The sequence below is a fragment of the Triturus cristatus genome, chromosome 1_1 (genome assembly GCF_964204655.1).
Source record: "Triturus cristatus chromosome 1_1, aTriCri1.1, whole genome shotgun sequence".
In the NCBI taxonomy this organism is placed as follows: Eukaryota; Metazoa; Chordata; class Amphibia; order Caudata; family Salamandridae; genus Triturus; species Triturus cristatus.
In genome coordinates, this window is record NC_140579.1 from 15,660,903 (window position 1) to 15,686,906 (window position 26,004).

At 48.0% G+C, this 26,004-nt stretch overlaps 1 protein-coding gene across 1 annotated transcript in view; it reads left to right on the plus strand.

The window, feature by feature from the left end:
- Positions 1 to 6,603: 6,603 nt before the first annotated feature.
- The window catches only part of LOC146869141 (E3 ubiquitin-protein ligase TRIM39-like), a 72,732-nt gene continuing 53,331 nt past the window's right edge, over positions 6,604 to 26,004 (plus strand). The window contains exons 1-3 of the mRNA XM_085633076.1: positions 6,604 to 7,056; positions 10,370 to 10,465; positions 24,183 to 24,413. Coding sequence (XP_085489202.1) covers positions 6,643 to 7,056; positions 10,370 to 10,465; positions 24,183 to 24,413 — 741 coding nt within the window. The 5' untranslated portion in view covers positions 6,604 to 6,642. The remainder of the gene's footprint in view (positions 7,057 to 10,369; positions 10,466 to 24,182; positions 24,414 to 26,004) is intronic.

Genomic DNA, 26,004 nt, shown 5'->3' on the forward strand with positions numbered 1-26,004 from the left:
AGGCAGACGAGGGGTGCAACGCCAGTACAGGCAGATGAGGGGTGCGACGCTAGTACAGGCGGCCTGGGGGAATATTAGCGTTAAATGCAACGCTAGTACAGGCGGACGAGGGGTGCGATGCTAGTACAGGCAGCCTGGGGGAATATTAGCGTTAAATGTGACACTAGTACAGGCGGACGAGGGGTGTTACACTAGTACAGGCAGCCTGGGGGAATATTAGTGTTAAATGCGCCGCCAGTACAGGCGGACGAGGGGTGCAACGCTGGTACAGGCAGACGAGGGGTGCAACGCCAGTACAGGGAGATGAGGGGTGCGACGCTAGTACAGGCGGCCTGGGGGAATATTAGCTTTAAATGCAACGCTAGTACAGGTTTACGAGGGGTGCGATGCTAGTACAGGCGGCCTGGGGGAATATTAGCGTTAAATGCGACACTAGTGCAGGTGGACGAGGGGTGCGACACTAGTACAGGCAGCCTGGGGGAATATTAGCATTAAATACGACGCTAGTACAGGCGGACGAGGGGAGCGATGCTAGTACAGGCGGCCTGGGGGAATATTAGCGTTAAATGCGACGCTAGTACCTGCGGCCGAGGGGTGCAACGGTAGTACAGGCGGCCGAGGGGGGCGACACTAGTACAGGCGGCCGAGGGGTGCAACGCTAGTACAGGCGGCCAAGGGGTGCTACGCTAGTACAGGTGGCCTGGGGGAATATTAGCGTTAAATGTGACGCTAGTACAGGCGGCTGAGGGGTGCGACGCTAGTACAGGCAGCCGAGGGGTGCGACGCTAGTACAGGCAGCCGAGGGGTGTGACACTAGTTCAGGCGGCCTGGGGGAATATTAGCGTTAAATGCTACACTAGTACAGGCGGACGAGGGGTGCGACGCTAGTACAGGCGTCCAAGGGGTGCAACGCTATTACAGGCGGCCTGGGGGAATATTAGAGTTAAATGCGATGCTAGTACAGGTGGACGAGGGGTACGACGCTAGTACAGGAGGCCTGGGGGAATATTAGCGTTAAATATGACGCCAATAAGGTGGCTGCGATGGAGACCGTCCAAAAGGGCCTCATGCACCGAGCAGAAGATGCGGAAGGACGGGCCCGACGTAACAACCTCAAATTTGTCGGTTTTCCAGAGGGCTGCGAGGAGGGGAACATGGAGCGCTTTCTCACCGCCTGGCTGGAGGGTTGGCTTCCCCCGGAGGCGATGTCCAGGTGCTTTGTGGTGGAGCGGGCTCATCGGGCTCTACTGCAGAAACCCCCGGTAGGGGCACGCCCGCGGCCTGTTATCGCCAAATTCCTGAATTATCTGGATAGAGATGCCATCCTGAAGCAGGCTAGGGCCAACGAGCCCCTCCTTTACACGGATTCTGATCTTCCCTGACTATACGCGCCAGGTCCAGCAGCAGCGTCAGTCCTTTATGGCCGCCAAGGCTCGGCTGAGAGAACTTAAACTCCCGTACGCTCTGCTCTTTCCGGCCCGGCTCCGAGTGGTCTTTCAGTCGCACACTCACTTCTTTGATACTCCGGAGGAGGTCTTTAGATGGACAGACGAGACGGTGCGGGTGCGGCCTCATCCACCGCCGGGTGGGGAATCAGACTCGTCTTTGGTGGGTACGGCGTGGGGGGGCCCCCGTAGCCGGAGGCAGAACAGGGATAGGCGATCAAGGTCCAGGCGGCGCTCGAGGTCTAGTGGAGCCGCCAGTCGCGGGGGACTGGCCCCTGGGGAACAATCATTGGAGCCTTAATGCAGGACACAGGGGCTGTGTAATGACGCTCTGTCTGTTGGTTTCCGGGATGCCTTGAATTGGGCTCACTCTACCGCTGGCTGTGAGCTGGCGGGTGCCCTGGTGGGAGGTTATGGGCTTTGATATGGGGATCCATTGGTTGGGGAAGTCTGCACCCCCCGTTGGGGGGTGGGGGCCAGCCCCGCCGCGACAGATACTTCAAGAGTTCTATTGAGGTATGGGGTGGGGGGTTTGTTGGGGAAGGGTTGTTGTTGTTGGGGTCAGGTCGCACGTCCACTGCAGGTCCACTACAAGCGGTACACACGCTCCGAGGCTCCCTGGTTATGAGGGATAGCGACACAGTCCCTCATGGCTGACATATCCGGGGGGGAGGGAGATGCAGGGAGGTCTTTGTGTCCTGAGTTGGAACGTGCGAGGGGTCTTGGATAAGGTGAAGCGGGGGGCCGTACTCTATCATGCGAAGCGGATGAAGGCGGATATCCTGCTGCTGCAGAAGACTCATCTCCAGGGCACGAAGGCCCTCTGCTTGCAGCGGTATGGGTACCAACAGGTCTTTCACGCAGGCTTTGTGAGAGGGTCTCGGGGGTGGCTATCCTGATCCATTGCAGGGTCCCTTACATGCATGAACAGCAGTGGGTTGATGGGCAGGGTCGTTACCTAATTCTCCGGGGCAGGGTCGGTGGGGAATCATTGATCATTGGTAGTGTGTACGCCCCTCTCCCGTTGCAGTGGAATCTCATTGAGCGGCTACAAACGTTGTGGGCAGATATGCCGGATGTGATGTCCGTGGCGGGTGGGGACTGGAACGATGTTATGAGCACTAGGGTGGACAGGTCGGGGGGGTGGGGTCGTGGGAGAGCTCCTCCAACCAAACTACACTCTCTGGTGACGGGCATGGATTGGGTGGACACATGGCGGAGGGCTCATGGCGTGGCTAGGGAGTATACGTATGTATCGGCTGTTCACCATTCCTTCTCCAGATTGGGTGGTATTGTACACCTATTTAAGACCATATGGTCAGTATTTCTAAGCGCATTTCAGACCATCCTCAGATTTATTCCAAACTTCATACATTCTGTATTTGGAAGCATTTTTGGAGGTCTACCTCTGATCCTGCTATCAATTACGGGAATTCTGATTGTCATCTATTTGCTACGCAATGGACGGCCCTATCACCACCAACATCACCAACAAGATAGCGAAAGCGCTTCTGGAGCGTAATTACTGTGAACGCTTGGTACAGCATCTGGGCACACCGCGCCTACGGGAACTGAGCGCCTCTTAGTTCCTGTCATTTCGACCCGTCTGAATGGACTACATCTTACCTGTACTTTGATGCCTGTTTTGCGGTGATGAATGCGTGTTGGACATCTGTCTGACACTTGCGACGGACACGCCTGCGGACTTGAATACTAGGCTGGAACCATTAAGGTCCCATGTTTGGCAGTGTCCCCAGCGTATTCCTATCCTGATTAATGCATTCCTCGAAAACCCACAGGTGCCTCTTATAACTGGGTAGAGCATTAGCTCTACTTCTAGCACCCTGGCATCGACTATAGCACCGGCAGTCACTACACCAGCTATTGGCTCTAGTGAATATTGTCTGTGCTCCATTGACGTGCTCTGCGAGGTGTTACAAGGACCGTCCCCTGCAGCAGCAAGCAACGATGATGTTGCGTCTCCCAGCCAGGACATTTAATCTAGAATTGTCTCGTCGTGTGCGGGGAAAGAATTTGGGTTTTCTTTTTTTTCTAAACCTAAAGTAGATTTGGAACATTTCCTACAAATTGACACTTTCTCTCTAAAAAGCATGGCCTTTTGACGCTTGTTGAAATTGAACTTGTGTGAAGGAACTCAGTTAGGACTATAACTTAAAGCAACAATTCCAAACAACTGATTTTCGCAGTAAATAACGTTTTTTCACTTCCACCTTTTTAGACTGGTTTTTAGACTGTTTTCCAACTGATTTTAAAGCAAATTTTTACAGAGCCCATTCATGGTGGTTTTTATGTGTTACTATCTAGTATATGAACCTTTTTACTTAGTTTTGTCCTGGGTGCCGAAGGAGGGTTTCCCTGAACAATGGCGATCTATGACTTCATCTTTAGACAGACATAGTATGAATGAATATTCATGAGGGTTCTTAGAAACCAGGCTGGGGCTACACCACTTTCCCCCCCAAATCTACATACACGGTTCATCCCGGACGTCATCCTCAGAGCCAACAATGGCTAATAGAAGAGATAAGGGACAAGAGAGCACTATATACTTTCTGTATAAATATAGCACCTCTTGCTAGTATTAGGCAGAGGGAACCAAGACTTCCAGGCAGACACACTGACCAGAGACGCTGAGGCCCCTGCACGCAGATGCTCCAGCTGAAAGTGGTCTGAACATCCCTTGCGGGGTGTCCAACTTGAGACCAAGACGGGCTCCTACATTCACACCTCAGGTAATGGGGTTCGACTAAATCCTAGAGGGATTCTTGGCTACATACCTACTCACGTGCTGGTTACACTTAGGTACATTTATATTCGCTGTACTGCTAATCATATATCTCTGCTATTGTCTAATGGTTGTTGCAACTCATATATTCTACACAAGAATAACAACTGTTCAATAAATCCTTATTGAAACGCCCAGACTGTTTATTCTGTGTATCTCTGAGACATAATCAGTACGCATGAGTGACTGAGCAAAAAGTAGTACATTGTTTCCACGACTCTGAGGGATCAGGGTTGTCATGTTCTGAGGCTGCCAGAAACTATTCTCTCCCCGATAAGAGGGGACATTAGTGGCACTGTGAGCTAGCCATTTGCAAACAGACTAACATTTTCGGTGGGGGTGTACAGAATCAGTCTGCCACCAAGCCCACAGTGTATGTTCTCCAAACACGCAGGTCCTGCAAGGGTACTATAGGAACTACACGATATCCTTTACTCACAAAATAGGTACATCAGGGTGTCAGCAGTCTGAGCTTGCTTCTCACAGAGCAGGTACATCAGGGCTGCAGCAGTGCAGGCTTCCCTCACTCACAGAATAGGTACATCAGAATATCAGCAGTCTAAGCTTGCCTCTTATGGAACAGGTACATCATAGCATCAATAGAGCAAGCTTCCATGACTCACAGAACAGGTACATCAGGGCTGCAGCAGTGCAGGCTTCCCTTACTCACAGAACAGGTACACCAAGGCATCAGCAGTGCAAGGTCCACTCACTCACAGAACAGGTACATCCGGGCATCAGCGGTGTAAGCTTCACTCACTCACAGAACAGGGACATCTGGGGATCAGCGCCAAAGATTGTCTCTCACAGAACAGGTAAATAAGGGCAGGCTTCCCTCACTCATAGAATAGGTACATCAGGGTATCAGCAGTGCAAGGTTTACTCACACACAGAACAGGTACATCAGGGCATCAGCTGTGCAAGCTTCCCTCACTCACAGAGCAGGTGCATCCGGTCATCAGCATACCAAGCTTCCCTCACTTACGGAACAGGTACATATCACCATCATCAGTGCAAGCTTTCCTCACTCAAAGACCAGGTACATCAGGGCACCACCAGAGTAAGCTTCCCTCTCACAGAACAGGTATATCACGGTAGACACAGTAGAAGCTTCCCTCACTCACAGAAGAGGTACATCAGGGTATCAGCAGTGCGAGCTGTCTTTGACAGAACATGTAGGTCACATCATCAGCAAAGCAAGCTTCCCTCAGTCACAGGTACATCAGGGCATCAGCAGTCTAAGTTTGCCTCTCACTGAACATGTATATCACGTGAGCAGCAGTAAAAGCTTCCCTGACCAGAACAGGTACATAGGGCATCAGCAGTGCATGCTTCCCTCACTCACAGAACATGTACATCAGGGCATCAGCAGTGCAAGCTTCTCTCACTCACAGAATAGGTACATCGGGGTGACAGCAGTGCAAGCTTCCCTTACACACTGAACAGGTACAGCAGGCAGGAGCAGTGCAAGCTTCCTTCTCACAGAACATGTATATCATGAGAACAGCAGTGCAAGCATCCCTCTAACAGAACAGGTATAGCGAACAGGCACATCATGGTAGCAGTAGTGCAAGCTTCCCTCACTCACAGAATAGGTACATCAGGGCATCAGCAGTGCAAACTTCCCTCACTCACTGAACAGGTACAGCAGGCAGGAGCAGTGCAAGCTTCCTTCTCACAGAACATGTATATCATGAGAACAGCAGTGCAAGCATCCCTCTAACAGAACAGGTATATCATGGTAGCAGCGAACAGGCACATCATGGTAGCAGTAGTGCAAGCTTCCCTCACTCACAGAATAGGTACATCAGGGCATCAGCAGTGCAAGCTTACCTGGCTCTGAGAACTAATATAGCGAAGGCAATAGTATTTAAGCGTCCTTTATTCAGAACAGAGAATAACGGCAGCAATATATTCTTCCCACACAAACAAACTACTAGTTTACTGGCCTGAGCAGCATTGTTATGGTAAGGCCAGTAAAAACATTGAGAAACGAGCAAACGTTTATCTTTTTCAGCCTTTAAAACAAAAATTAAAATACAGGAAGAAAACACTTTAGAAAGTATTTTAGAAATGTTTATGAGATTCCTAAAAGATTTTAAAAAGCGAACTTGCAGAGTTGTCATGTAAAAAACATAACACAGAGGATTTTCCAGAAACCAATCTACAAGCTCCAGTTCTGCATTTACAGATTCTCGAAACATAACCACATGACGCGTAAATGGTGTCACCCCAGAGTCAATCAGACGCAGCAGAGGAGTCAGTTCCCTGCTCTGACTGTAACATGAACCCGGAAGTCCCAGCGCAGCCAGAGACGGGCAGACGCACAGACACGCCCACTTCACAAAGAGAGAAACTAAAACCAAAGTTCACTTCCTGCATTTCTGAATCATGGCGGCGGCAGCTCAGCTCGGGAACCTCAAGGAAGAGGCCACTTGTTCCATCTGTTTGGAATATTTTACTGATCCGGTGACTATTGATTGTGGACACAACTTCTGCCGCTCCTGCATCACTCAGAGCTGGGAGGGAAGAGATGGAAACTTCCCCTGTCCACAGTGCAGGGAAATATCTTCTGGGAAAAGCCTCCGACCCAACAGGCAACTGGGGAACATGGTGGAAATGTTAAAACAGCTTCATCTGCCCCCCGTGAAGCCCCCGGAGGAGAATCTGTGTGAGAAACATGAAGAGAAACTGAGGCTGTTCTGCGCAGAGGATCAGAGGATGATATGTTTGGTGTGCCGGGAGTCCAAAGACCATAGAACTCACTTAGCAAGTCCTGTAGAGGAGGCTGCAGAGGAGTACAAGGTATGTGCGTGGGCATTCATGGATTCCAAAGTCCCAGTGTGAGCCCCATTGAGCAACCTGCTAAGGAGCACAAGGTGGGTGTGTGGGTGTTCTGGAACGACAAGTGAAGATCACAGGGTATGTCTGTGGAAATTCAGGGTTCACAAAGTCCCTCTGTGAGCCCCATCAGGGAGGCAGACTGAGAGCAGAGCTATGTGTGCAAGTGTTCAGTCATTCACTGCACCCCATACAGGAAGCTGCAGAAGAGCACAAGGTGTGTGTGTGGGGGTTCAGGATTCACAAGTTAATACATTACTGGAGTCTCTCAAACGATACACTATCTGGGTGTTCAGGGATCAAAGGCACCCTGCTGGTCCCACATAAATGGTTGTCCAAGAGCACAAGGTATGTGAGTGGGAGTTCAGAGTTCACTAACGAAGACACACTATAATTCTCACAAAGGAATAAACGGCATTAAAATCAGATTTTAGGGTTCACAGGTTAGTCGATCCTCCTAGAAGAGGCCAAGGGAAATCTGTGATCATTCAGGGATCACAGTTCACTCTGTGGGTCTCCGCGGGTCCCTGGAGAAGGCTACTCATACGCATTAGGTAAGTTTGTTAGTTGTAAGTGAGTTTCAAAGTGTGACCCATGTAAGAAACTGTAGAAAGATCGCACCACATAAGTAGCTGCAGATAATCAGAAGTCATATGTATGTGGGTGTTTTGTCGGTGTTAGAAGACTTTGGGGCATATTTACAAGGGCATTGCATCACAGTAACGTCACTTTTAATGATGTTCCTGTGGCGCAGCGCCCTGCTCTATATTTACAAGCTGGCCATAAGCCGCTTAACGTGGCTTAACGTCCACTTGTAAATATGCCACTTACCGCAGCAGTCCGCGGCAGCAAAGGGAGGGGTTATGGGTGTTTCTGTGGGCGTTCCATCACATAAACCCCATTGCTTTTTGACGCTGCCCCTTATTTACAAGGGTGGTGTAAATATGGGACAGCACCAAAGATAAGACCAGGGAAACCTGGTCTTAAACAGGTGCAACGAGGAGAAATGATTAATTTCTCTTCGTTTTTGCTGTTTCTGTGTGTGTTGCGTTCTGCAGCACACACTGAAACAGCAATTCACCATTAGTGATTGTTCATGTGCAGCAAGGGGTCCCTTCCTGCACATAAACAATCATTAAAAAAATGACGTTTTCCAACTTCTATATGTGCTGCATTCTGTAGCACACTTAGAACATACAAATCGCCATTAGTGATTGTTTATGTGCAAATGAAAAATCATTTGCTGCAACACAGGCACCCTTGCGGCGCTAGGCAGCTAAATTTAGTGGCATCACTAGGGAACATGCAGGAGTGCGCCGCATTCTTGCAAATACGGCGCATCCCTGCGTTTTGAAACTGTTGAAGCGCGGCGTTAGCAATTTTGGCTTAACACCACGCTCCGAATGTTTCTTGTAAATATGCCCCATGATGTGGCAATGCAGGGTTATCTTAGGAGCTCATGTGGTTATGGTACACAGCAGAGGCGGTGCAGTAATGCAGGGTTCAGCAAACACAGTCTCATGGTCATGGTACACAGCAGCACAGGTGCAGACAAAGAGCTGCAGTAACGCAGGTTGTGGCAGAAACGGTCTCATGGTCAAGAGACACAGCATAAGAAGTGCAGTAATGCAGGGCATAACAGTGTCTCACATGGTCATGAGACACAGCAGATGATGTGCAGTAATGCAGGGTGCAGCACACACGGTCTCATGGTCCTGGTTGACGGCAGAAGAGGTGCAGATGCAAAGGTGCAGTAATGCAGGGTTCAGCACACACGGTCTCATGGTCATGATAGACAGCAGAAGAGGTGCAGAGGGGCAGTCATGCAGGGTGCAGCACACACGGTCTCATGGTCATGATAGACAGCAGAAGAGGTGCAGTAATGCAGGGTGCAGCACACACGGTCTCATGGTCATGATAGACAGCAGAAGAGGTGCAGTAATGCAGGGTGCAGCACACACGGTCCCATGGTCATGATAGACAGCAGAAGAGGTGCAGAGGTGCAGATGCAGAGGTGCAGCACACACGGTCCCATGGTCATGATAGACAGCAGAAGAGGTGCAGAGGTGCAGTCATGCAGGGTGCAGCACACACGGTCCCATGGTCATGATAGACAGCAGAAGAGGTGCAGAGGTGCAGATGCAGAGGTGCAGCACACACGGTCCCATGGTCATGATAGACAGCAGAAGAGGTGCAGAGGTGCAGTCATGCAGGGTGCAGCACACACGGTCTCATGGTCATGATAGACAGCAGAAGAGGTGCAGAGGTGCAGTAATGCAGGGTGCAGCACACCCGGTCTCATGGTCATGATAGACAGCAGAAGAGGTGCAGAGGTGCAGTAATGCAGGGTGCAGCACACACGGTCTCATGGTCATGGTAGACAGCAGAAGAGGTGCAGTAATGCAGGGTGCAGCACACACAGTCTCATGGTCATGATAGACAGCAGAAGAGGTGCAGAGGTGCAGTAATGCAGGGTGCTGCACACACTGTCTCATGGTCATGGTACACAGCAGAAGAGGTGCAGACCCAGAGATGCAGTAATACAGGGTGTAGCACACGGGCATACATGGTCGTTAGACAAAGCAGACCAGGTGAAGATGAAAGAGATGCAGTAATGCAGGGTGTGGCACACACTGTCACATGGTCATGGTACACAGCAGAAGCGGTGCAGAGGTGCAGTCATGCAGGGTGCAGCACACACGGTCTTATGGTCTTGATAGACAGCAGAAGAGGTGCAGATGCAGAGGTGCACTAATGCAGGGTGCATCACACACTGTCTCATGGTCATGATAGACAGCAGAAGAGGTGCAGAGGTGCAGTAATGCGGGGTGCTGCACACGCGGTCTCTTGGTCATGGTACACAGCAGAAGAGGTGCAGACCCGGAGATGCAGTAATACAGGGTGTAGCACACGGCCATACATGGTCGTTAGACAAAGCAGACCAGGTGAAGACGAAAGAGGTGCAGTAATGCAGGGTGTGGCACACGCTGTCACATGGTCATGGTACACAGCAGAAGCGGTGCAGTAATGCAGGGTGTGGCACACACGGTCTCATGGTCATGGTACATAGCAGAAGAAGTGCACATGGGCTCACATTGGCTTCGGCGCAGTATTGTTGTTTGAATATAATTGGTAGCATCTCATCTAAACTGTATCCATAATATATGCTTCGAGCACCGCCCGCTATGTACCGTTAAAGTCAATAAAATGTGTTAATAATAAAAAAAGACTGCACTCCATATATCTACACTTATTTCTTGCACTCTCATCTCTGCAGGTAAAACTTCAAGAGTGGCTGCGTCTTCTGAAGAAAGAGGAAAAAAATATTCAGGAGTCTAAAGTCAAGGAAGAGGAACAATACAAAACCATGAGGGTGAGTGGCTGCAGTGAGTGCTGTGTCTCTGTGTGTCTGTGTGTGTCCATGCCCATGTCTTTTTGTGGCCTCTTAGAGTTCAAGAACACAGAGGCTGATGAGTCACCCTACAAACTGGGTCATGGTCCCCACCAAATAAATATACTGACGGGAGTCACTGCACTTGGATATTGGGGCTGAAACCAGCCACGGGCTCATCCTAAAAACATCATAAAATCAAGAATTACTCTTCTGATCCTAAGGTAGTACTTACATACTCACGCAGTGTGTGTTAGAGTATGTGTGCACAGGTGTGGCATTAGCTGGCTGTGAGTGCGTACACGCTTAGGTGTGCATGTCTAAGTGTGTGTTCAAGTATGGATGGCCCTGGAGTTATCTGTGGGAGTGCATGCATGTCTGAGCATCTCTATATCTGTTTGTTTTTTGGGCTTGGATTAGTGCTTGTGTGTGTCTGCATTTGCATATATAGGTTTTGAGACACAGAGTATGCAAATACATGTGCGTGTCTATGTGCATGTGTGGTTGAGGGTTGTGTATGCTTTAGTCTGTATTTATTGGCTGTGGGTTTGTACTTGCGTATGTGGATGCCTCTCTGGGTTTGCGTATCGCAAGGTCTGATATATGAATAAGTCTTGAGCAGGGGTCTCCAACCCTTTCTGTATTGAGAGCTACTTCAGCTCATGGGAAGTCCTGTTGAGCTACTAGCAAATGTTATCACTGTAAAATATTGACAGCACATGTAAACATTAAACTATGACCACCCTAAGTAGGATTATCATAGTACCACCCAAGTATTCCAGGTGATAGTGCCAGAAGATATGCTAGGGAAACATTTATCAATATTAAATGCTAAATGCCCACACCTGACTGATAAAGTAACATTCAAATCTTCACATGCCTTGTGGCACAAAGCAATAAGTCTCCTCAATTCAGCTTGGCTTATCTTTCAAGTATCAACTTTAAATGTGTTTTGGAATTGCACGAATAGTTCATCTAAACCAAATGCCCTCTAATCTTAGCACGTTTCGGGACATTTACCTTCCCTTCTTCAGGACATATGCATTTTGAATTCCAGAAATGAAATGGGCAGAGCTCAGCTTCAGCCCCTGACCTTGGACATTCTCTGTTCTGCTCAATCCTCATTGCAAGGTTTTCCTTCAACAGCCTCATTAATCGGCCTTAGTTTGACGCGTCAGTTTTTATGCCTTCATTAGACCTTTCTTACAGGGATAGGCCACAGCCGACTGGTATTTCCCAGGATAACTGGCGCACTTAACTCTGCCTCAGGATGGGAGAAAGGGCAGGCCTGTAACGTGGAAGCCCCTTCAGCAGTGGTGCACATTTATCACCACTCTGACACTGTCATTGGTCGTGATATTTAAGTATTCAACAGGGGGTGTCTTGTAGAGATACATTTAACAAGGGTGTCATTGCCATAAACCTTTCATGGTATCTGATAATCTCTCCCACAGTTTTCATGAAGTGTTTCTCCTCATGTGCACTCTTCATTCTGTAGTGGTTGTTACCTCCTTGTCGCTATAACCCCTGGTAGTATTGACAGCCGAGTGCCCGTTCATTGCTGTAAAACACTGCGCACCAGATCCTAGCCCTGCGCACGAGGCTCAGGGTTTGAGCACGGCCAGACCACGGTCAGGGGCAGGAGGGACGCAGGTCAGAGAGGGGCTAAGGATCATGTTGGTTGAGGGTGTTTGCCTCTGGTGTCCTGCGGTCCGTCCTACAGTGGCTATGAAACAGACCACCGACATCCCTTTCTGCACTTGACTCGCAGGATAACGGGGTCGAGCAGTCAAATGATTCTGACGGAGGCAAAGGGTGCGGCAGGCACTCAGAACCCAACAGTCAATAAACAGACACAATAATGTTATGTCGAGCCCGGTACTTATTTTTAGTAAGAACAAAAAAATACCACCCAGTTCAATAAAGGTGCAATTACACGTTTGCACTGTACGATCCCCAGAATAGCGCAGCGTGCCTCTGGTGGCCTCTACCCTCTGTAAGAGTTCTAGATACTATTGTCCCCGGTATGTCATATGAGCATAGGTATTAATCAAGCACAGACTCTGGGTTACCCCACTGACTATTGTGTATATCAGTTCAGTGACTTTTGCCTCAAAGAGTTCACCCAGGCAAAAACTATATTCTTCAGACTGCACATTTCTCTGCCCTGCTATACCTACTTGGTGGCGGCGTGCTCGGAGTACCCGTTCCTCTAGCACAGGCTTTAATTGTACGGAGCTGTAGGGCAGCCTCATTTGAGCCAAGCACTGATCGTGTTAATCAGTTTGTCAGGTCTCCATCGCGCCACTTGTCTTTGACAGTGCGGGCTTCAAGGACGGTTGCACACAGATGCTCGAAGATAAAAGTTGCAACCGCAGAGTTGAGTCTTCAGCCAATAGTGGTCATTGGCAGTTGTGACTAAAGCTCCAAAGCTTTAAAACTGATTTAGTTAGTCTCCGGGTCATGCCATAAAATCCAACATTATGCAAATCTCCTTTATTGCCAGCTCACAGCAGCAAAAATTGAAGAATATAGAACTTCAAAAACATTTTAATATTCTATAAAGTCCCGCCGCATGCAGTGTTCTCCCTTTCGTTGTTGCTTCTGCTCTCACGATAAGTACAGCCTTCATAATACTAATACTTAGGGCTGATTTTGATGTCAGCGGTCCTGACCGCCTCATTAGGATGCGACGGAACACTGTTCTGTCGCATGCCTATCTTCCACTATGGGAGCATGCATTCCGGCTGTAAACCGGCCGTAATGCATGCTCCCATAGTGAAATTGGAGGTGCGGTTCATCCCTGCCCCCAGTGGCAGGCACCTCAAGGTGCCTGCCACAAGGTGCAGGGATCAGCAGGGGGGCACCATAGGTGCTCCCTCGTCCTCCAACGAGAGGACGTGCTCTAAAAAGGGCCCTCCTGGGGGCCCCCAAACATGCTTTCGACATGGTTTCCATGTTAGACATACCGGCCCTTGAGAGTACAGGCCGGCTGCCAACTGGCAGATGGACTCTCCGAGCCCATCGGAAGCCAGCCGGGTTAACCAGGAGGTTTACTTTCCGACCGCCTATATCTTATATCTCATCCTAATTAGGTCATCGGAAAGTAAACCGACAGGCCCATTATGATGCGGCCCGAAAGGCTCTGACCTAAGGTCGGAGCCTTTACAGGCCGCATCATAATCAGCGCCTTACTGTGTTATTTTACCTTGAGATATCCCACCCTCCCCTATAGAAAATAAGGATAATATCCCCCTCCTACCCTGGTGCTAACACGCTCAACCAGTTTATTGTGTAACTTCCCATGTGTCCCAGTGCCTTTTCCTAACCCTAGGAAGGAGGGTGGTTGCTTTTTTATATTTAACTTCCCTCTCTCTTACAGCGTCGGGTTGGATGTCCCACTACCTCCGTACCCGACACAACTTTTCGGCGTTTACCTCGGCTCCTTAAGGCCGAGAAATACGCCATTGCTGACTTTTCTTTCAAAGACCGACCCCACACCACTTGTTGCTGCGGGCCAGCTTTCTTTGAAAAGAGTGTGCCCGCACCCTGCTGCCATAGTAGCGGGAGCTTCGTGAAAGAAAAAAAGTAAAGACCGACTCGCGAAGGACACCTCCCACAGAGGCCGTCGAGCTGCGCACGCGGTGACTCACCCATCAGCAGCAGTCCAGTGGAGTTATCTCACAAACGCGGCCACGGAAGAGAGTCCGTCTACTTAACAAAGATGCCGGCAGCCCTCCTTTCCCCTCAGCGACTACTGGCCCATGTAAATAAAGGCAATGGTGCAATGCACAATCATTGCACAGTTTAATAAAAAAAAGAGATAGTCCGGGGCACAACAATAAAGAAAGGACCTCACAACTAGAAGAAAAACCCTAAAGAGATGGTCAGCCACACTCTGTATGTGCTGGGGCCATTTTAGGAGATTGGGTCACCTTAGTAAAGTCACTACAGTGGCCATTTTAACTGATTGGGCAAACTGCTTGAATTCTGGCAGTTGCAGTCCAACAAACTGCCAGAGCAGCTGTTTCCTTACACTGAGCCCAGTAATCTTAAATAATATTTACCTTCTGCCATGTCCCTTGCACCTTCAGAGAATACTATGGAGCACAGACTGGAAGAACTTCTGAATAAGGCACTGGATAAGGTAATGGGACACTGGATGACACAATTAATAAAAAAGTTTAGGTTCTCTCCAAGAGGGGTTGGCCAGTTGCTGTCCCAGGACACCCTGAAGGGGGAGATGGGGTGACTAAGGCCCAGAGGAAAGAGGCTGCAGGGGAAATCCTGCCAAAGGGTGTAATAAAGCACAAACCCTCAAAACAAATGACTTCACGCTTTGGCGGTGACAAGGATGGTGCCTCGGGCACTGCAGATGGGCAAGAAAAAGGCCCAGAAGTACCTGTTCCCATCCATTGTGATGAAACATTGGAGGATGAAATTAACATATCCTGTTCCTTCGTTTTTGATACGGATATTGAGGAGATGGACATGAGGAATATGGGTACAACTGACGAGTCATCAAAGGCCTCCAGGTCAAAAAATAGGCATTGTTGACCCATTCGGAGAGAGTATGTTTGACCCGCACCTCATCAAACACCCCTTGTCTCCAGAGTTGGCTCCATCGCGGCATTTTGCAGAGTACCTCTCCTTTTGGCTTAGGAACGAAATACCAAAGAGGTCAGGTCCCGTCTTAGATCCGATTACCCACGCCCCGCCCTCCCGGATAAAGTTGGGTCTACCTCAGAGTTAGACGCAAAGGGGGTGGCTCTAAGCGTCAAGGGAGGAAAAGGCCCTAGGAAAGGTATCGATAAAGGCCTTAAGTCCTGCCAAGACTGTCTGCTTGATATTACTGGCCCACTCACAAAGACGTTTGAGATGGCTGAAGTGGCTCATCTTACAGACACCCTCACTGACCCCAAGGAATTGCGCCAATGGGAACAAAGAGCCATCTGCCTCCTGGGGAACGCAAATACTGGACTCTCAAATGAGAGAAGAAAAAGCATATTGCAAAAAATAGATCTCAAATTGGTCAAACTCGCCACTAGCGGAGGGGTAGCTGCCTCCCAGGGTCTACTTTTTGGGGGACAGTTTTATTAGGGACATAGCTAAGTACATGGGAGCTTTTATCTCAATTCAGAAGCCCTAGAAAGCCATCAAGAAAGTTTTCCAGGATAGGGTTTTTGGCAGGGCAGGAAGAACAGGGGGTCGGTTCCTTAGCCGTGGCCAAAGCTCTTCAAGACCCTACCTGGGACATGGCGCAAGATTTCGCAGCCACACTTTGCTCCACATTCGTCATTTATACCCCCAGAAACAAATACCTCACGGGAGAGGCTTCAGAAGTGAGCGGAGACAAAGAGGCTTTTCAGTAGGTAAGAGCTATGAAAGACCTTTCGGATACCCCACAAAGGTGAGAGGCAGAGCAGCCCAATTTTGTGGAAACTTGAATTTGGTGAATCAGGACCCTTTGGTCCTAGACTCAGTGAAGGGATACATGATCAAATTTACAGATACACCTTTACAAAGGAAAATTCCCCCAGAACTGATATTCTCACAAGAAAATTATATTTTTGTAACACAAGAAGTAGAGGATTTGTTGACCAAAGAGGCAAAACAAGAGGGAACGGAGTCAGGTTTTATCAGCAATATCTTTCTAGTGGAGAAGAAGGACATGGTGATGAGACCAGTGATAAATCTAAAAGAGTTGAGCGAATGGGTGGTCTACCACAATTTCAAAATGGAAGGGATGCACCTCCTTAGAGATGTGCTAAGGAAAGGGGATTGGCTAACTCGGTTAATCTAAAGGATACATACCTGACCATACCAATTTGAACTCCACACCAAAAGTTTTTCCAATTCACCTGAATGGGTGGACTATGGCAATTGTGCAGTCTCCCTTTCGGACTTTCTTCATTCCCTTGGTGTTTCACCAAGGCTCTTCATCCCATAGCGGGATGGCTAAGGGCGAGATGGGTGAGACTAATAGTTTACTTAGACAATATCCTGATAATGGCACAGTCCACATAAGTGGTCTCACGCCACATAGAACTTACAATGAGCCTACTAGAACCCCTGGGTTTTGTCATAAAAAGGAAAAAATCTTGCATGGACCCAAACCAGGAAATGCAGTTCTTGGGTTTTGTCCTGAACATAATAAGGGCAGAATTGAAATTGCCAGGGAAAAGTTAAGGAAACTTCACAAGAATTGAGGAATCTCTTAGGGAGGAAGAAACTCCCCTTGTGGGCTCTAGCAAGGATCCTAGGCCTTCTGTCCTCAACAAGCCGAGCAATCTACCGTGCACTCCAAAGACTCAAAGCCAAAGCATCAAGACCTTGTCAATCTTATTCTCAAATGCTGTCTCTGGACCTGGACTCAAAGAAGGAACTACGTTGGTGGCTGAGGAATGAAGAAGCATGGAATGGCAGAGCCATTTTTGGGGAAGACCCGGAGATAGTGATAGAATCAGACGCAAGTTTAGAGGGAAGGGGTGCAAGATGTGGCGACTCATCAGGAGGGGGACGCTGGACCGATCAGGAGAAGGAGTTACTCATCAACTGCTTGGAATTACTGGCCGGTTCATTTGCAATTCGCTGCTTCACCAAAGACTTAATGAAGTGTTCTGTAATGTTGTGCATGGACAACGTATCTGCGGTCAGATACGTCAACAAAATGGGGGGCCCTCACTCCAGGGGTCTTGCAGATTTAGCCACGGTCTTCTGGGGTTACTGTCTGAGCAAGGGTAGGCATGTCAGCAGCAGCGGAGCATATCCCAGGATAGAGAAACAGTGTTGCGGATTGGTTCTCCCAGAATTTCAGAGACTCTATCAATAGGAGGTTGAACAAGGACATTTTCCTCAGTTGCCAGTCGATATGGGGACCCTTCGGGTGGACCTCTTGGCGGACAGATTGAACACTCAACTGTCAACGTGTTTCAGCTGTATACCAGACCCTCAGGGTGGAAGCCTTCCTTCCGAATTGGCAGGGCCTAGCACTTTATGCTTCCCCTCCTTTTGTTATGCTACCAAGACCTACTACTGCTACCTAAGCTACTGTTGCACGTTCGCAGAAGCAAGGAGGTCTCAGTAGTGATAACACCGCTCTGGAGGTCACAGGCATGGTTCTCAATTCAACTAGAAATGAGCATAGGCTTACCAATCTTAATTCAAGCTTTCAGGGAAGTAATTACAGGCCCAGGCAGACGGAGAGTCACATCCTCTTGTAGAGCAGGGACATCTGACGCTGATGGCCTGGAGGATTGCAGGAGACAATGGAAGATCCTAGGCCTTTCGGCAGACGCTTGTAGACTCGTATCCGAGTCATGGGCGCCTGGCACAAGGAAAGCATATAGACTAATTGGGAGGAATGGGTTTGTTCCTTTGAAGGAACTACAATCCCGTTTCAACTGATTTACTACATGTAGTTAATTACTTATTGGATTTATTCACTTCAGGACTCTCTTATAGAACAGTTAATTGTGAGAAGGTGGCCTGATATATGCTGTCCACTAGTTCTAGTGGGCACCTTGTATCAGTCCAAACAACCCCTTATGGTGATAGGTTAAAGACAACCTTTATTGAAAGCTATCCTAGTGATAGCTATGGAGAGCAGCCTTCAGGCTAAGTCTTGAAGGAATGTAAAGCAGCTTGTTTTACCAGTCTATAATCTCTTGAAGGATCAAATGAAAAGACAAGCACACCAGGTATATATTCAAAATATATGTATTTAAGATAACACACACCCCTCTAGTCTCTTTATGAGACTGGAGTTCGAAGTACTTAGATTGCAAGTCAGCAATTATCAGTAATAGCACAAATACACGTTTGGGCCCTAGGGGCGTACCAAACCATATACCAAAAAAGTGGTATAAGAACCACGACTGAACTAGACACAAGGCCTAGAGCCTGTAGAATCGCTGGGACCCCAAGGAACCACCCAAGGTAGTGACACAGGGGACCCACGGGGACTGTATGCAGTGTGTAAACCGCGGGTTCCTGTTATCTTCTATGGGCAATGTCGCTGTTGGAAATGTAAAGATTAGGGACACTTCTAATCGAGTCAGGACCAAACCCTTTTGGACTTAAGAAGTTCTAGGGCCAGCACCCACGGGAGCACCGGAGTACTCGAGTTACCTCACCCAGGGAAGCCGGGTGCATAGGTGTCTTTTGGTGTCGGGTCGTGTCGTCGATTTCAATGAAAGCCTGCAAAGAACTACTGCTGCCATGAAGAGGAGAAGTGTCCGAAGAGATCCAAGCCTGGATCTAGGATGGAAGGAACCTGAAAGCAGAGGAGACAGAGTCTGGGTCACTAGCCAGTGACCGAGGACAGTATGAACCAATGCCCACAGATGTCGGGTGCTTCAGGTGAGTTGATGGGTGTCTTGACTCTTCAGTCACGAGGTCCTGGAGGCGTCGACGAAGTCCACGAGCCGGATTTGAGCTGTCCCACGAAGTCTGTCGAGTGCTGCGGTGTCGGCGACTAGATTGGACCCAACAAGCTTTGGCAACGGCAAGTCACTGGAAATCAGAGAAAGGACTGCGGTGCAGACCAGCAAGGTCTGAGGGACTCACCCAGCGAGGGTAACTCAGGGCACGTCTTGAGCAACCAGGAAAGCCCAATTAGAAAAAGAGTTGCCTTCCTGGGAACAGGCTAGCCAACGGGCTAGTGATCGCGAACGACCCTCGAGCGGTCGCACTTGAATGGCCCACGGGTCACTCGTGGAGTGGAGGCCAGCAATCTTTGGTGCAGGAGGTGCTCAAGGCTGGGGCTACTCGGAGCCCAAAGCACAACTTCGAGGAAGCCCAGGAAGATGCTGTTGCTGCAAAAGACCACGGTGTCCAGGGGACACGGTTCCACGTCACCCACGATAGCCACGGGCCTCAGCTTTGCTGTGGACCCAGGGTAACCTCGGGGAAGTCTGGAAATCCACCTTTGGTGATGCGAAGTCTTCGGCGTCCGGCGGGAGCTTCAGTGATGCAGACCGGTCAGTTGCTTCTTTGGTGCCTGCCAAGCAGGGGAGTCACTCCTTGACCCCAAGGGAGATTTCTTCAGTCTTCTAGTCAGGATAGAAAGTCGAAGGTCCAGGATACATGGTGCAGAGTTTCGTCCAGGGTAATCTAAAGCCCTAGGGACTGGATTCCTATACTTATAGTAAGCTTAGGGGATGGACTAACTCTAAGGCCCCACCTATGGGTGGGCTTGGAAAGAGGGGTGGTTACACCCATTTCCTTTGTCCAGTTTGGCACCAGAGCAGGGGCAGGTAGCCCCTGCAACCAGTTTGAATTGGACTATGCACAGGGACAAAGTGTGCCCCTAGTGCAGGACTTCAAAGTACCAGAGAGTGCTCCCTCCCAGCCCCAAAACACATCTGCCTGTCTGGGGAGGTGGTCACACCTCCCTTCGACAGGAAACCTATTGTCCAGGCCTCCCCTGCCAGAGTTTCGGTCAGCAGCAGGTGGCCAGACCCGTATCTGTGGCAGAGGCATCCATTTTGTGATGCCTGGGCTCAGGAAAGTCCTAGCGGGTTTAGCCAGTGTGAACATGTCTCTCCCTCTAGAAGGGTGGAATGCTACCCCCGCCACCAGAACTGGCGAGGGGGGGGGGGGGTAGTATTCCAAAGCCTTTGACACCAAACATGTTTTGATGCAGCCATTTCAAAGTTAGCATTTACCGTGAGGTTATAATGCACTTAAGAGTATATGGTATGGCTGTATCACAGAACAGCCATAAGGAAGTATTTCTGAAAGCTGCAGAGGGGCTCAGCTCATGCTTGGGAACCCTCTCACACAAAACCAAGCACTCTGCCTTCGGCATTGTCAAGGCCTGCCATAGGAGTGGCTTATAGGTTTATATGTGTCTGTATAATGGTAGTGATATAGGTAGCCTATACCACAGTAAGGGGTGCAAGCACACCCTTACCCAGGCTGCAGTACCAGACCTGTGGTGCCATTTTGGAGTGCTTCCCAGGGGTGGCATAATACATGCTGCAGCCCCTGCTAGGCCTCTGAGGTACCTATGCCCTAAGTACACAGTATACCATATACTAGGGGCTTATAAGGCACTCCAGAATCCAATTAGATATGTACCTAATGCACATGCAGACCATTTTAGAGAGGAAGCAGCTAGGCTGGGGTCCTGATTAGCAGGGCCACAGCCAGACTAAGGCCAGCAAAAAGTGGGGGTACCCCTGTGAAGCAGATCCTACTCTCCTACATTAATGTTTGCAGATCAGCTTTTGCAGCATGTCACTGCCTTGTAGACGGAGTCTCTGTGGGACAAAACGTACTGACTAAAACATTTATGCGAAGTATGTGGGTACTAAACCCACCTTCTGCAAAATATCCTGCATTATGGACATTCGAGATGCTGAATGAGGTAAAGATTTAGTTAATATCAATAAATAACAGAAAAGCAACACAATCTTTAAAGAAGGTAGTGCTGGACCTTTTCCACATTTTTACTACATTAGAGATGTCCTACAGGTATTAATGTGTTGGGGAGAGAGTTATAGGTTATCCCCAAGACGTATCTCTTATAAACTCACTGTCTTGCTATGCCTGGTATCTTATAGATGGACCGTCAGACATAAATGCCTTAGACATCACCAGCAGGGCCTACCAACCAGAAAGGGTTTTCTTTTATTTAAAAGGCGAACAGAGACCATGTCAACTTCTGTTTACTACCCCTTCTTTACACAGAATGCAAGAGTTTGTGTAGTGAAATGCTTCTTGGAATATGAGAGAAGGACTGTGAGTATGAGAGGAAATACAGAACAATTGCTAATATCCTATAAATCGCCTCATAGAGCAGTTTCCTCCCCAACAATAGCAAGATGGGTGAAGGAAGTAATGAAAGAAGCAGGTGTAGACATTACTATGCTTGGTGTACACACCCTTAAGCCTCCAAACCTCTCTTCCCGGGAGATATCCTTGGGGCTGCGGATTGGTCCATTAAAAGTATGTGAAAGAAACTGTTCATCCAAGTGAGATTTAAAGATTTATTGTATATAAATGCAGCACAGCAACAGGAACAACAGATGCTTTGACAGCCCCAGTGCAACTGGCTCAGTCTCAGCTCAAGTTCTACAAGATGGTTCCAAATGGAACTGGAATGTACAACAAATGATAACACATCTGGCACTGAGTAAATGTGAGAATACAACATACCTCCCTTATATACAGAAAAATGAAATGAAAATGAAATAAATGAACAAGGACAGGAAAAGTGGAACTATCTAGCAAAGTCTAACAGCTTCATGGGTAAACATCGTGCACAAGTGGAGTCCTTAACTCTAAGAGCAGCAGAGTCATTGTGTGGAGCTGTGGTACCCGAACCAGTGGAAGGCACCTGCGGGGACCCAGAGGGAACATATAAATTAGAAGACAAGGGATGAGTATTGCTATAAAAAGATTCAGACCTGGACCTAAGATTTGTTGGACACCTAGAAACCCGTCTGACATTCCAAAGCTCACCATCCTGAGTTATAAGAGAATTCTTGAATATTTTGGTGATCTTAATGGGTTTAGAAAACCTACTCATGCACTTCCCCAGAAAACCCGGTTTTTTAATTCTCACCCATTCCCCTACCTTAAAATTGTGTTCCTAGTATTCCATTTCCTGTCATACCATTCTTTGTACTTTTTTTGTTTTTCCTTCACCCTACTGCTGGTATCCCTTATTTCATGAACATTCTTTATTTTATGGTTACATTTCTCTTTAAGCCACCATGGACAAATATAAGAAGCTGGATCTCTGCCCTTCAAAAGGCGACATTGACTGACTTCAGTAAGAGAATGTGGAGTAATTCTGTACATCCATAATCTCTCCCTTAATGCATTTTTCCAATCCTGAGTTTGTTTAACAACCTCCGAAATGTAACCCTTTAAAACACGATTGAAACGTTCAACCCGACCATTGTCATGTGGTGCATACAACGATGTGTGACATGTATGATATGGTGACATTTAAGATACTCCTCCACATCTCTTGAAGTCAATTGAACACCATTATCAGTAACAATGATCGACGGACAACCTTCCCTTGCAAATATTTCTTTAAAGAAATCCAATACTCTAGTAGTAGTGGCCATTGGGACACACTTGACCTCTGGCCATTTCGAGTGGTAATCTACTAAAACCAAAGCATACTGTGAATCCAAAGGAAGATTTAAAAATGGGCCAGAAATATCAAAGGCCAGTTTCTTCCAGGGTTCCTCTGGCCAATCTGTACTTTTAAGAGGGGGAACATTGATCTTAAGCATTTTCTCATTTGAGATGCAAATATCACATTCTCTAACCACCCGATCTGCCATGCGATCCATCCCTGGCCACCGAAAATATGATCTGATTAAGCGTTTCATAGCAGACATACCTGGATGTGATTTATGAGCTATTTTAAGCATTATCTCTCGTATGCCAAAGGGTGGAACGCATTTTCCTGTTTTGTAAACAAAATCCCCTTCTAATTCTAAATCATCTGCAACATTAAAGAGGCGCATGAGTTCTTCAGAAACACCCCTTCTCTTGGGCCAGCCTTCCACGATATATTTCTTCACCAATTCCCATAACGAATCGTTTTCCTCACTGGATTTCCATGATTCCTCTGAAATATCAGAGAATGCGCCTACTACCACGTCCTGAATAGCTGTGACAATATCTAATTCATTATCTTTTCTTTCAGGGTATGAGTCACAGGGATGACGCGACATAAAATCAGCAGTTGTTCCTTCTTCCTTACGGTTTAAATATCTTCTTCTGTAAATTCCATAAATCATTCAAATTGGGTTCAGGAACATTAATCTTCGGTGCTGCTTCTTTGTGTTGAGAATAATGTTCCTCCGCTCGTCGCCATCGAAAGAAACTGTTCATCCAAGTGAGATTTAAAGATTTATTGTATATAAATGCAGCCCAGCAGCAGGAACAACAGATGCTTTGACATCCCCAGTGCAACTGGCTCAGTCTCAGCTCAAGTTCTACAAGATGGTTCCAAATGGAACTAGAATGTACAACAAATGATGACACATGCGGCACTGAGTAAATGTGGGAATACAACAGTATGGTTAAAAGTTGCTATTTTAGACCTGTTGCAAGCGCCATTGACCATGTATCAAATGCACTTTAAACTTGCATAATGCTAGCCTCTGTGTCATGCCATAAAATTTAGATTTTTCACAGCCTGGTGGGCAGAAAATCTGGATTTTATTGAAGACACGGAGGCTAAGATTATCTCTCCACATTGGAATGGAGAAAAGTTATTGATTTTGAATTGGGTTTTTCTTTTCCAGAGTAAGAAGTTTTCACTGATGAAGTTTTTTGTTTAAAAGTTATGGATCTTAGAAACTATCTTGTTCGCAGCGCCAAAAAAGGGAGAACACCGCGTGCGGGAGAACTTTATAGCCTATTAGAATGTTATTGAAGTTCTATATTCTTCGATTGTTGCTGCTGTGAGCGGGCAATAAAGGAGATTTGCATAATCTTAGCCTCCGTTTCCTTAATAAAATACAAATGTTCTGCCCACCAGGCTGTGAAAATTCTAAATTCTCTTTCAAATGTCATTTTTTGGATGTCTCTCACACAAACCCTTTGTGCAAGGTGATATCAATCACAATAGGCCGCCCCTCCTCCCTCCTCCTGGACCCCCACTCTCAGGACGGCCTATAGGAAGCTTTATAAGATCTAACCACCATTTCTTTGCTTCTGACAGAACAAGCTAAGAACTGAGAAGAAGACACTTGAATCTGAGATTGAAAAACTGCGGCGACTCCTGAAAGAAAATGAGCAAACCCTGCACGGGAGACTGGAGGAGATGGAGAAGAAAATTACCATGGTAGAAAATGCAAATATCACCAAACTGTCCAATCAAATCACCTCTCTCAACGCCCTGATAACGGAGATAGAGAAGAAGTGTGAGGCGCCGGCGTGGGAACTCCTGAAGGTGAGATGCTGTTTGGGAAATAAAACAAAAGAAGGAAGTGAAATATTCCTATATTGTGTGCATTAATAAATGTATGAGTGGAACACACATGATCTCCTGGCAGGGTCAATGCACAGTGACCCCACGCACTCTGACAGCCGCACACAATATACAGTCATGGATTATTTACACTGTCCTACTTGATGCTGAGAGCACAATTCAATATACAAACAGTGCAATGTACAGTGACCTCTTACATTGTCATATACAAGTCAATGCAACACACCGAGCAATTCCAGTGGCAGACTATGATATGGAGACCAAGGAGCAAAATGTGAAGAAAGCTGGATAAAAATGTAAAGCATAATGTGAGCAAACATCTTAGAAATTTGGAAAGAAACCAAATTCTCCTTTTCTAAGAAGTGTGAAAACATTTCTGTTTTAAATTGATTACTTTTCTCCTGATGCAAGTGGCCACCTACTTTCGCATGCACTGATCTCTTGTTAGGGTGACCAGCTATGTGACTAGGCATTTGCAATAGGTGATGGCGTGTTGCCTCAGATAAAGGTAGAGATTTCCACACAAAACTCTTTAGTTTGAAGAATAGTGACAATTTTATATTGTGAGTATCCCTGGATTATATTACAAAGTGTGCGAAATTAATGTCTGCAAATTGCTGCCAGGCAGCATTATCAATCAATCAATCAGGGGTTTGTTAAATCGCGACTATTCACCTGTAAGGGTCTCAAGGCGCTAGGGGTGGGGGGGAGGTCACGTGCAGATTCCATTCCATCAAGGAGGGGGTCTGTGGAAGAGCCAGGTTTTGAGGTTTCTTGCGAAGATGAGGAGCGTTGTTGTCTGTCTGAGGTGGAGCGGATGGGCGTTCCATGCTTTGGCCACGAGGAAGGAGAAGGAGCGGCCTCCCGATCTGGTCTTTCTGGTGCGGGGGACCACGGTGTAGGAGAGCTGGGCTGAGCGTAGGGTCCTTTGGGATGCGTGGAAATTGAGTCGGCTGTTCAGGTATGCTGGTCCGGTGCCGTGGAGGGCCTTGTGTGTGTGGGTGAGTATCTTGAAGGTGATTCTCGCCTCGACGAGGAGCCAGTGGAGTTTGCGCAGGTGCTGGGAGATGTGGCCGTGTTTTGGTAGGTTGAGGACCAGTCTTGTGGCGGCGTTTTGGATGTTCTGTAGCTTGCGGGTGAGGTTTTTGTTTATTCCGGCGTAGAGTGCGTTGCCGTAGTCGAGTCTGCTGGTGACCAGGGCGTGAGTGACAGTCTTTTGGTGTTCGAGGGGGATCCATTTGAAGGTCTTAAGAAGGAGGCGGAGGGTGAGGACGCAGGAAGACGACACGGAGTTGATCTGGCAGTCCATTTTGAGCTCGGAGTCCAGGATGATTCCCAGGTTGCGTGCATGGTCCGTGGAGTTTGGCGGATTTCCGAGGTCGGGGGACCACCATGTGTCACTCCAGGCGTCGGGGTTTGGGCCCATAATGAGTACTTCCGTTTTTTGGTGTTTAGTTGTAGGCAGCTGTTTTTGATCCATTTGGCGACAGCTTCCATGCCTTCTCGAAAGTTGCATCTGGCGGTGTTGGGCTTGTTGGATAGGGAAAGGATG